The following is a 12,787-nucleotide window of genomic DNA, read 5'->3' on the forward strand; positions in this document are numbered from 1 at the left end:
CCATACTGAGCGTTTAACACTCTGGCTCAGTGCTGTTTGTCAGGGCTACTCTGTCTGGCACATCCACACCCATACTGAGCGTTTAACACTCTGTCTCAGTGCTGTTTGTCAGGGCTACTCTGCCTGGCACATCCACACCCATACTGAGTGTTTAACACTCTGTCTCAGTGCTGTTTGTCAGGGCTACTCTGTCTGGCACATCCACACCCATACTGAGCGTTTAACACTCTGGCTCAGTGCTGTTTGTCAGGGCTACTCTGCCTGGCACATCCACACCCATACTGAGCGTTTAACACTCTGGCTCAGTGCTGTTTGTCAGGGCTACTCTGTCTGGCACATCCACACCCATACTGAACGTTTAACACTCTGTCTCAGTACTGTTTGTCAGGGCTACTCTGCCTGGCACATCCACACCCATACTGAGCGTTTAACACTCTGTCTCAGTGCTGTTTGTCAAGGCTACTCTGCCTGGCACATCCACACCCATACTGAGCGTTTTAACACTCTGTCTCAGTGCTGTTTGTCAGGGCTACTCTGCCTGGCACATCCACACCCATACTGAGCGTTTTAACACTCTGTCTCAGTGCTGTTTGTCAGGGCTACTCTGCCTGGCACATCCACACCCATACTGAGCGTTTTAACACTCTGTCTCAGTGCTGTTTGTCAGGGCTACTCTGCCTGGCACATCCACACCCATACTGAGCGTTTAACACTCTGTCTCAGTGCTGTTTGTCAGGGCTACTCTGCCTGGCACATCCACACCCATACTGAGCGTTTAACACTCTGTCTCAGTGCTGTTTGTCAGGGCTACTCTGCCTGGCACATCCACACCCATACTGAGCGTTTTAACACTCTGTCTCAGTGCTGTTTGTCAGGGCTACTCTGCCTGGCACATCCACACCCATACTGAGCGTTTAACACTCTGTCTCAGTGCTGTTTGTCAGGGCTACTCTGCCTGGCACATCCACACCCATACTGAGCGTTTAACACTCTGTCTCAGTGCTGTTTGTCAGGGCTACTCTGTCTGGCACATCCACACCCATACTGAGCGTTTAACACTCTGTCTCAGTGCTGTTTGTCAGGGCTACTCTGTCTGGCACATCCACACCCATACTGAGCGTTTAACACTCTGTCTCAGTGCTGTTTGTCAGGGCTACACTCTGCCTGGCACATCCACACCCATACTGAGCGTTTAACACTCTGTCTCAGTGCTGTTTGTCAGGGCTACTCTGCCTGGCACATCCACACCCATACTGAGCGTTTAACACTCTGTCTCAGTGCTGTTTGTCAGGGCTACTCTGCCTGGCACATCCACACCCATACTGAGCGTTTTAACACTCTGTCTCAGTGCTGTTTGTCAGGGCTACTCTGCCTGGCACATCCACACCCATACTGAGCGTTTAACACTCTGTCTCAGTGCTGTTTGTCAGGGCTACTCTGCCTGGCACATCCACACCCATACTGAGCGTTTAACACTCTGGCTGTTCTCAGATAAAACCGGATCTTCCACTTAATAACCAAAGGGAAATGGCTTTGCTGGACAGGCGGGCCGTATTTCCACCTGGTGACACATGGACAGGGCAGCCATCTGGACAGGGCAAGGTGGCCAACACAACACCACTCCCTCAGGGCAGGTAGGCACTGTACCAGTCCGCCTGGATCCTGGGAGACTCAGTTCAAATACCTTATATTGCCAGTCAAACTAAGGCAGACATTATCATCTATTTTAGGTCATCACCGTGGGATATTGTGTGACAATTTCATTTATTCATCTCTTATAGATAGCCATTAAAACAAAAGGCATCAGATGCCGAGCAGGGAAGTTGTTTCGTAATCAAAGCTCCCATTCATTTAGGTAATTTATTTTTTTATTTAACCTTTATTTAACTGGAGCCTAATCAAAGCATGTGTCTGTTGCCAGGTAGATTGATATCAGTCATTTGCAGATGAGAGATATTATTGATTGATGTGATATCAAGCCCGTCACCCGCTCAGCCCTGTAGTGTGTTACTGATACTGTACCCCCCTCTGCACTCCATGTACTTAACCAGGTGTCCGATGTACATCATGACATCTCTACTCACAACTCAATGAAGATTTAATGGGACTGTAGTAGTGCATTAACATGATTAACAACCGTATGCACTGGTTATATGATGGGTGGGGGGTCCTACTGTATGTTGAGATCCGGTGTGGGGGGTTCCTACTGTATGTTGAGATCTGGTGTGGGGGGTCCTACTGTATGTTGAGATCTGGTGGGGGGTCCTACTGTATGTTGAGATCTGGTGGGGGGTCCTACTGTATGTTGAGATCTGGTGGGGGGGTTCTACTGTATGTTGAGATCTGGTGGGGGGGTCCTACTGTATGTTGAGATCTGGTGGGGGGTCCTACTGTATGTTGAGATCTGGTGGGGGGGTCCTACTGTATGTTGAGATCTGGTGGGGGGTCCTACTGTATGTTGAGATCTGGTGGGGGGTCCTACTGTATGTTGAGATCTGGTGGGGGGTCCTACTGTATGTTGAGATCTGGTGGGGGGGTCCTACTGTATGTTGAGATCTGGTGGGGGGTTCTACTGTATGTTGAGATCTGGTGGGGGGGTCCTACTGTATGTTGAGATCTGGTTGGGGGGTCCTACTGTATGTTGAGATCTGGTGGGGGTCCTACTGTATGTTGAGATCTGGTGGGGGGTCCTACTGTATGTTGAGATCTGGTGGGGGGGTCCTACTGTATGTTGAGATCTGGTGGGGGGTCCTACTGTATGTTGAGATCTGGTGGGGGGTTCTACTGTATGTTGAGATCTGGTGGGGGGTCCTACTGTATGTTGAGATCTGGTGGGGGGGTTCTACTGTATGTTGAGATCTGGTGGGGGTCCTACTGTATGTTGAGACCTGGTGGGGGTCCTACTGTATGTTGAGATCTGGTGGGGGGTTCTACTGTATGTTGAGATCTGGTGGGGGGTCCTACTGTATGTTGAGATCTGGTGGGGGGTCCTACTGTATGTTGAGATCTGGTGGGGGGTCCTACTGTATGTTGAGATCTGGTGGGGGTCCTACTGTATGTTGAGATCTGGTGGGGGGTCCTACTGTATGTTGAGATCTGGTGGGGGTCCTACTGTATGTTGAGATCTGGTGGGGGGTCCTACTGTATGTTGAGATCTGGTGGGGGTTCTACTGTATGTTGAGATCTGGTGGGGGGGTCCTACTGTATGTTGAGATCTGGTGGGGGGGTTCTACTGTATGTTGAGATCTGGTGGGGGGTCCTACTGTATGTTGAGATCTGGTGGGGGGGGTTCTACTGTATGTTGAGATCTGGTGGGGGGTCCTACTGTATGTTGAGATCTGGTGGGGGGGGGGGGTCTACTGTATGTTGAGATCTGGTGGGGGGTCCTACTGTATGTTGAGATCTGGTGGGGGGGTCCTACTGTATGTTGAGATCTGGTGGGGGGTTCTACTGTATGTTGAGATCTGGTGGGGGGTCCTACTGTATGTTGAGATCTGGTGGGGGGGTCCTACTGTATGTTGAGATCTGGTGGGGGGTCCTACTGTATGTTGATCTGGTGGGGGGGTTCTACTATATGTTGAGATCTGGTGGGGGGGTCCTACTGTATGTTGAGATCTGGTGGGGGGGTTCTACTGTATGTTGAGATCTGGTGGGGGGGTTCTACTATATGTTGAGATCTGGTGGGGGGGTCTACTGTATGTTGAGATCTGGTGGGGGGTGGCCTACTGTATGTTGAGATCTTGAGATCTGAGATTCTACTGTATGTTGAGATCTGGTGGGGGTGCTACTGTATGTTGAGATCTGGTGGGGGGTTCTACTGTATGTTGAGATCTGGTGGGGGGGTCCTACTGTATGTTGAGATCTGGTGGGGGGTCCTACTGTATGTTGAGATCTGGTGGGGGTGTCCTACTGTATGTTGAGATCTGGTGGGGGTTCTACTGTATGTTGAGATCTGAGTCTGGGTGGGGTCCTACTGTATGTTGAGATCTGGTGGGGGTTCTACTGTATGTTGAGATCTGGTGGGGGGGTTCTACTATATGTTGAGATCTGGTGGGGGGTCCTACTGTATGTTGAGATCTGGTGGGGGGGTTCTACTGTATGTTGAGATCTGGTGGGGGGGTTCTACTGTATGTTGAGATCTGGTGGGGGGTTCTACTGTATGTTGAGATCTGGTGGGGGTTCTACTGTATGTTGAGATCTGGTGGGGGGTTCTACTGTATGTTGAGATCTGGTGGGGGGTCCTACTGTATGTTGAGATCTGGTGGGGGTTCTACTGTATGTTGAGATCTGGTGGGGGTTCTACTGTTCTACTGTATGTTGAGATCTGGTGGGGGTTCTACTGTATGTTGAGATCTGGTGGGGGGGTCCTACTGTATGTTGAGATCTGGTGGGGGTCCTACTGTATGTTGAGATCTGGTGGGGGGGTTCTACTGTATGTTGAGATCTGGTGGGGGTTCTACTGTATGTTGAGATCTGGTGGGGGGTCCTACTGTGTGTTGAGATCTGGTGGGGGGTTCTACTGTATGTTGAGATCTGGTGGGGGTCCTACTGTATGTTGAGATCTGGTGGGGGTCCTACTGTATGTTGAGATCTGGTGGGGGGTCCTACTGTATGTTGAGATCTGGTGGGGGGGTTCTACTGTATGTTGAGATCTGGTGGGGGTTCTACTGTATGTTGAGATCTGGTGGGGGTCCTACTGTATGTTGAGATCTGGTGGGGGGGTCCTACTGTATGTTGAGATCTGGTGGGGGTCCTACTGTATGTTGAGATCTGGTGGGGGTTCTACTGTATGTTGAGATCTGGTGGGGGGTCCTACTGTATGTTGAGATCTGGTGGGGGGTCCTACTGTATGTTGAGATCTGGTGGGGGGGTTCTACTATATGTTGAGATCTGGTGGGGGTCCTACTGTATGTTGAGATCTGGTGGGGGGGTTCTACTGTATGTTGAGATCTGGTGGGGGGTTCTACTGTATGTTGAGATCTGGTGGGGGTTCTACTGTATGTTGAGATCTGGTGGGGGGTTCTACTATATGTTGAGATCTGGTGGGGGGTGGCCTACTGTATGTTGAGATCTGGTGGGGGGTCCTACTGTATGTTGAGATCTGGTGGGGGGGGGGTTCTACTGTATGTTGAGATCTGGTGGGGGTTATACTGTATGTTGAGATCTGGTGGGGGGGTTCTACTATATGTTGAGATCTGGTGGGGGGGTCCTACTGTATGTTGAGATCTGGTGGGGGGTCCTACTGTATGTTGAGATCTGGTGGGGGGGGATCCTACTGTATGTTGAGATCTGGTGGGGGGGTCCTACTGTATGTTGAGATCTGGGGGGGGTCCTACTGTATGTTGAGATCTGGTGTGGGGGTCCTACTGTATGTTGAGATCTGGTGGGGGGTCCTACTGTATGTTCTGAGATCTGGTGGGGGGTGGGGGTGTCCTACTGTATGTTGAGATCTGGGGTTGGGGGGTCCTACTGTATGTTGAGATCTGGTGGGGGGGGTCCTACTGTATGTTGAGATCTGGTGGGGGGGTCCTACTGTATGTTGAGATCTGGTGGGGGGGGGTCCTACTGTATGTTGAGATCTGGTGGGGGGGTCCCACTGTATGTTGAGATCTGGTCTTTGCATCTCCTGTATGTGCTTTTGTCGCAGATTCATCTACAGATGCTACTATTGCATCAGAAATGCATGAGGTCATCATCATGGATATAGTGATTCCACTGAGAGGTGCGGTGTGCTGGAGCCTTGTCCTATGGGACCATTGCTGTGCTGTATGACACTGAACGTGTTAAGTCCAGCTGAGGGCCCTGTGTTATGAGAAGGTTATTCTGATATGGAGACTTACGGCTGGGTCCGTGGATCTTGACCGGCTCGCTGCTGACCAGCGAACGAGAGCACTGCTGACAGACACACTTCTTCCCACAGAAGGTCACCCTATCTCCGATAGGGAAAGGCTTTCTGGGAGACAAGACAAAAGAAGACATCAGACATGCATTCTGCTGAACCTGTAACATCATACAGTATCACACAACTGCACATTTTGTGTTTGGTAATTTTTCACAATGTACTTGTTTTGGTGGTCCAATTATAATATATTTAGTAAATTCTTCCTTTAAAAAAACACTCAAAATAAATCCATGAGAAAATCCTGCAGTAGGCTTGTGTCCTTTACAGGGGGAGCCATATTTGCTTTTGTTCAACAATGACAGTGAAATCCAGGGTCCTGCCGGAGGACAGTGCAGAGACGACGACAGCCCAGCAGTGGTACCGTTCTATACAGCCATTCTGGAAGTGTTCGCTAATGTATCACTAACTAACTAGCCAACACTGAAGAGCTGAGCACTGAGACTAATGATGCTTTGATGTGACTGAAGAAGATTAGACGTGATTATTCCCGCATGCATTTGGGATTCTGTAATGTTTAGAAAGGTTTCTAAAAAAAAAAAAAAAACCTTTGAGCAGAGGGCGCTTCATTTGGTCAAGGAGGGCAATGTGATTCTCTTTAGTAGCGCATGAGAGAGAAAAGGCATCAAAGGCAAGACCTCCGTTCTAATCGCATTCATACTGATTAGAAGGTCACTCTCCATGGAGACACACACACACAGACACGCTCGCACATGAAAGAGCGAGGATGAAGCCCCTTTCCAAAATATTCATCAAAACAAACATCTTTAGCCAGTGGATAAAGTAAGTCATGCAACATTTAAAAGCAGAGAAAATACATTATTCCGTTAGAGGATCTGCAATTAAATATGATAATCTGCCAAACTTTCTTATCCTTTCTAGAAGGCATGGACCCAGATAATTTCATAACTCATAACTGCACTTGTATTTTCTTTACTTTATGTTTGTTTGTTTCTTTTTCTGGTATTAGTGTGGGGCTCTGTTAGAGCATGGGGGATGGGGTGGGGCTCTGTTAGAGCAGGGGGGGATGGGGTGGGGCTCTGTTGGAGCATGGGGGGATGGGGTGGGGCTCTGTTGAAGCATGGGGGGTTGGGGCTCTGTTAGAGCATGGGGGGATGGGGTGGGGCTCTGTTGAAGCATGGGGGTTGGGGTGGGGCTCTGTTGAAGCATGGGGGGATGGGTTGGGGCTCTGTTGAAGCATGGGGGGATGGGGTGGGGCTCTGTTAGAGCATGGGGGATGGGGTGGGGCTCTGTTAGAGCATGGGGGATGGGGGGGATGGGGCTCTGTTGAAGCATGGGGGTTGGGGTGGAGCTCTGTTAGAGCATGGGGGATGGGGTGGGGCTCTGTTAGAGCATGCGGGGATGGGGTGGGGCTCTGTTGAAGCATGGGGGTTGGGGTGGGGCTCTGTTAGAGCATGGGGGTTGGGGTGGGGCTCTTTTAGAGCAGGGGGATGGGGTGGGGCTCTGTTGAAGCATGGGGGTTGGGGTGGGGCTCTGTTGAAGCATGGGGGTTGGGGTGGAGCTCTGTTAGAGCATGGGGGGATGGGGTGGGGCTCTGTTGAAGCATGGGGGATGGGGTGGGGCTCTGTTGAAGAATGGGGGGTTGGGGTGGAGCTCTGTTAGAGCATGGGGGGATGGGGTGGGGCTCTGTTGAAGCATGGGGGGATGGGGTGGGGCTCTGTTGAAGCATGGGGGGTTGGGGTGGGGCTCTGTTAGAGCATGGGGGTTGGGGTGGGGCTCTGTTAGAGCAGGGGGATGGGGTGGGGCTCTGTTGAAGCATGGGGGTTTGGGGTGGGGCTCTGTTGAAGCATGGGGGGTTGGGGTGGAGCTCTGTTAGAGCATGGGGGATGGGGTGGGGCTCTGTTGAAGCATGGGGGGATGGGGTGGGGCTCTGTTGAAGAATGGGGGGTTGCGGTGGAGCTCTGTTAGAGCATGGGGGGATGGGGTGGGGCTCTGTTGAAGCATGGGGGGATGGGGTGGGGCTCTGTTGAAGCATGGGGGATGGGGTGGGGCTCTGTTGAAGCATGATGGGATGGGGTGGGGCTCTGTTGAAGCATGGGGGGATGGGGTGGGGCTCTGTTGAAGCATGGGGGTTGAGGTGGCGCTCTTTTGGAGCATGGGGGGTTGGGGTGGGGCTCTGTTGGAGCATGGGGGGTTGGGGTGGGGCTCTGTTAGAGTATGGGGAGATGGGGTGGGGCTTTGTTGAAGCATGGGGGGTTGGGGTGGGGCTCTGTTAGAGCATGGGGGGATGGGGTGGGGCTCTGTTGAAGAATGGGGGTTGGGGTGGGGCTTTGTTGAAGAATGGGGGTTGGGACTCTGTTGGAGCATGGGGGTTTGGGGTGGGATTTTTTTAAATCATGAGGGGTTGGGGCTCATTTGAAGCATGGGGGTTGGGGCTCTGTTGAAGCATGGGGGGTTGGGGCTCTGTTGGAGCATGCAGGGTTGGGGTGGGGCTTTGTTGAAGCATGGGGGGTGGGGGGTCAGTTGAATCATGGGGGTTGGGTTAGGGCTATGTTGAAGCATGGGGGTTTGGGTGGGGCTTTGTTGGAGAGTGGGGGGTTGGGGTGGGGCTCTGATGAAGAATGGGGGGTTGGTGGGGCTCTGTTGGGGGTTAGGGTGGGGCTCTGTTGAAGCATGGGGGGATGGGGTGGGGCTCTGTTGAAGCATGGGGGTTGGGGTGGAGCTCTGTTAGAGCATGGGGGGATGGGGTGGGGCTCTGTTGAAGCATGGGGGGATGGGGTGGGGCTCTGTTGAAGCATGGGGGGATGGGGTGGGGCTCTGTTGAAGAATGGGGGGGTGGGGTGGAGCTCTGTTAGAGCATGGGGGATGGGGTGGGGCTCTGTTGAAGCATGGGGGGATGGTTGGGGCTCTGTTGAAGCATGGGGGATGGGGTGGGGCTCTGTTGAAGCATGATGGGATGGGGTGGGGCTCTGTTGAAGCATGGGGGATGGGGGATGGGGCTCTGTTGAAGCATGGGGGGTTGAGGTGGGGCTCTGTTGGAGCATGGGGGGTTGGGGTGGGGCTCTGTTGAAGCATGGGGGGTTGGGGTGGGGCTCTGTTAGAGCATGGGGGATGGGGTGTGGGCTCTGTTGAAGCATGGGGGTTGGGGTGGGGCTCTGTTAGAGCATGGGGGATGGGGTGGGGCTCTGTTGAAGAATGGGGTTGGGGTGGGGCTTTGTTGAAGAATGGGGGTTGGGACTCTGTTGGAGCATGGGGGTTTGGGGTGGGATTTTTTTTTTGAATCATGAGGGGTTGGGGCTCATTTGAAGCATGGGGGGTTGGGGCTCTGTTGAAGCATGGGGGTTGGGGCTCTGTTGGAGCATGCAGGGTTGGGGTGGGGCTTTGTTGAAGCATGGGGGTTGGGGGGTCAGTTGAATCATGGGGGTTGGGTTAGGGCTATGTTGAAGCATGGGGGGTTTGGGTGGGGCTTTGTTGGAGAGTGGGGGGTTGGGGTGGGGCTCTGATGAAGAATGGGGGGTTGGTGGGGCTCTGTTGGGGGGTTAGGGTGGGGCTCTGTTGAAGCATGGGGGTTGGGGTGGGGTTGATGCGGTAGGGGATCTTATCTACCTGTTTGTATGTATAATCTTTAATATGAGAAATAAAGGGCCTCCCGAGAGGTGCAGTGGTCTAAGGCACTGCATCGCAGTGCTTGAGGCATCACTACAGACCCGGTTCCGATCCCAAACTATGTCGCAGCCTTGTCCGGGATAGGGGATTGTTTGACCGGCCGGGATGTCCTTGTCCCATTCCTCTCCAGCGACTCCTTGTGGCAGTCCAGGTGCATGCACACTGAATTTGGTCACCAGGTGTACGTACGGTGCTTCCTCTGACACATTGGTGAGGATGGCTTCTGGGTTAAGCGAGCAGTGTGTCATGAAGCAGTGCGGCTTAGCAGGATCGTGTTTCGGGAGGACGCATGGCTCTCGATCTTTGTCTTTCACGAGTCTGTACGTTGAGTTTCAGCGATGGGACAAGACTGTAACTACCATTTTGATATCAGGAAATTGGAGGGAAAATGTTTTAATAAAAAATGTTTTATATAAATAATATTTTAAAAAACGTCCATTTGCACATTTCTCTATCACCGTGAAAAGGTATGACAAACTCTTTCAAATGTAGGCCTGTTCAAAACGTAGCAACCTAAATTGAAGATTTATGTAAATGAAATAGGTTGTGAGACAGTGACACAACTAGCCTATATAAACAATATCGCTATTTGAATAGGTTGTGAGACAGTGACACAACTAGCCTATATAAACAATATCGCTATTTAGACAACCTGCAAAGAAGGGCGCCAAGACAAATTATTCTTAACAAAACAGAGAAAAGACACATGGAGATACTAAAGCAGACAGGATGGGTATTTAGGGCTACAACTCAAAAGGCAAATCCCAACCTCTGCTCTGCATTCATTACACACACACACACACACACACACACACACACACACACACACACACACACACACACACACACACACACACACACACACACACACACACACACACACACACACACACACACACACACACACACACACACACACACACACACACACACACACCATCTCTTTGGTGTGTTGTGTGCTGACAGGGTGGCCCTGTGGGCTTCAGTGGTAATATCCGGTGACAGGGAGGCTCACAGAGATATCCACCCTCCCTGGAGTCATGATGGGCCATTGGATAGATCCTGTATCCAGCCACACGGCAGCCAGGCATGCAGGGGAATATGCGTCACACCCGCTTGGCCACAGCAGCTAAACTGGGCCAGCAGAGGTGATCTTCATGCTGCACACTGAAACAAACATACCGGGTTCGTCCCAAATGGTGTCCTATTCCCTAGATAGTGCACTACTTGTGACCAGGGCCCATTTGGGATGCAGACGCTGTTTCAAACATGCTGAGGACGATGCAGTGTGCTATGAACGACAGACAATACTGTCCAATGTACTTGCGTAAACAACGCATCCTACACCCTGCACAGTGAGGTTTGGGAGAAGTGGGGATGATCTGTGGTTGATGATGAGTGTTTTACGTGTAGTGACTGCTGACTGCATGAGCGGAATGCCAGCTCCGCTGCCGCCACCGAAAGCTAAGAGTCAGCATCTCTAGCAGGGCAGGCAGAGCTATTAGGGCAATTTTTTGTAAAGATTCATGACCCTTAAACATGGACTACTCAGTAACATCATTCAATATCATTTACTGGTTCACTAGCCAACTGACAGTGGTATATTCCCTATCACCATGCATATCACTGTCAAGCATGTGCCCAAATTACATCTCATAACACCATTCAGTGTCATGTCAGCATGTAATAGCATTGAACTACAAATTGTAAACATTGCAAAACACATTCATTAACATACACACATCTGTGCACCATGGGACATACACGCACAGCCATGTAAGCAGTAGTGCACTCAGCCTATCAGGGCCCTAGGTGGGGAGGTTACTGTGGGTCAGACTCTAAAACCCACCCCAGCCCTGGTGCCACCTGCTATGGCCTCCTGCCACCGTGTGTGACCCCCTGCCTGCCCAGACCACCTGGGCATTCCATAGTACAACACAGCATGCCACCTACACCAACCAACCAGACCCAGGTCTGCCTTGGCACACCACACAGAGAGTCTAGATCAGAGAGAGACACGACAGAGACAGGGACAGAATGATATTCTGCAAACGGTACAGGGATTGGACTGCTGAGGACCGGGGTAAAGTCATTTTCTCTGATGAATTCCCTTTCCGGTTGTTTGGGGCATCCGGAAAAACGCTTGTCCGGAGAAGACAAGGTGAGCGCTACCATCAGTCCCGTGTCATGCCAACAGTAAAGCATCCTGACACCATTCATGTGTTGGGTTGCTTCTCAGCCAAGGGAGTGGGGTCACTCACACTTTTGCCTTAGAACACAGCCATGAAAGAATGTTACCAACACATCCTCCGAGAGCAACTTCTCCCAACCATCCAGGAACAGTTTGGTGATGAACAATGCCTTTTCCAGCATGATGGAGCACCTTGCCGTAAGGCAAAAGTGATAACTAAGTGGCTCGGGGAACAAAACATCGATATTTTGGGTCCATGGCCAGGAAACTCCCCAGACCTTAATCCCATTCAGAACTTGTGGTCAATCCTCAAGATGCGGGTGGACAAACAAAACCCACAAATTCTGACAAACTCCAAGCATTGAATGGGCAACCATTAGTCAGGATGTGGCCCAGAAGTCAATTGACAGCATGCCAGGGCGGATTGCAGAGGTCTTGAAAAATAATGGTCAACACTTTGCAAATATTGACTCTTTGCATCAACTTCATGTAATTGTCAGTAAAAGCCTTTGACACTCATGAAATGCTTGTAATTATACTTCAGTATTCCATAGTAACATCTGACAAACATATCTAAAGACACTGAAGCAGCAAACTTTGTGGAAAATAATAAACTTTTGGCCACGACTGTACATACTGTGCACATATTTCTACTACCGTATGCCTGAACGGCCTCTCTCTCTCTGGCCCATGCTGCTGCAGTGTGTGTCTGGCCTCACTAACATCCTCCTGCTACTAAATATCCAGAGTCATCTCAACCAGCAGACCAATATAGAAGAAACCACAAAGTCGTCAAAAACCCTCTAAAGACTCTGAAACAATGACAGTGAACCACACAATCAGAGAGAGGGCTTTTGACATTGTAATACCCCTGAGGTCTTAGATTCCCAGCATGACAAGCAGAAACAAGAGGCTGCATGTCCCTTTCTCTCCTCTAAAGAACACGTCCCTCCTCACTGAACTGTTCCCTGTATTGGAAGATCTGATGAAACATCTGATAATTTCTTTGTTGTTCTCTGATTATGCTGATTTCTCTTCTTTATCAATTTTATTCAGCACTGATTATATGC

The 12,787-nt window shown here is 51.0% G+C and overlaps 1 protein-coding gene across 7 annotated transcripts in view; it reads right to left on the reverse strand.

Annotated features, from left to right (window-relative positions):
• LOC118370391 (actin-binding LIM protein 3-like) overlaps positions 1-12,787 on the reverse strand; it is a 141,089-nt gene that overhangs the window by 53,844 nt on the left and 74,458 nt on the right. For all 7 annotated transcript variants that reach the window (XM_052457576.1, XM_052457570.1, XM_052457573.1 and 4 more), the window contains exon 4: positions 5,841-5,953. In XM_052457576.1, the coding sequence (XP_052313536.1) occupies positions 5,841-5,953 (113 nt within the window). The remainder of the gene's footprint in view (positions 1-5,840; positions 5,954-12,787) is intronic.

The sequence above is a fragment of the Oncorhynchus keta genome, chromosome 12 (assembly GCF_023373465.1).
Source record: "Oncorhynchus keta strain PuntledgeMale-10-30-2019 chromosome 12, Oket_V2, whole genome shotgun sequence".
NCBI lineage: Eukaryota > Metazoa > Chordata > Actinopteri > Salmoniformes > Salmonidae > Oncorhynchus > Oncorhynchus keta.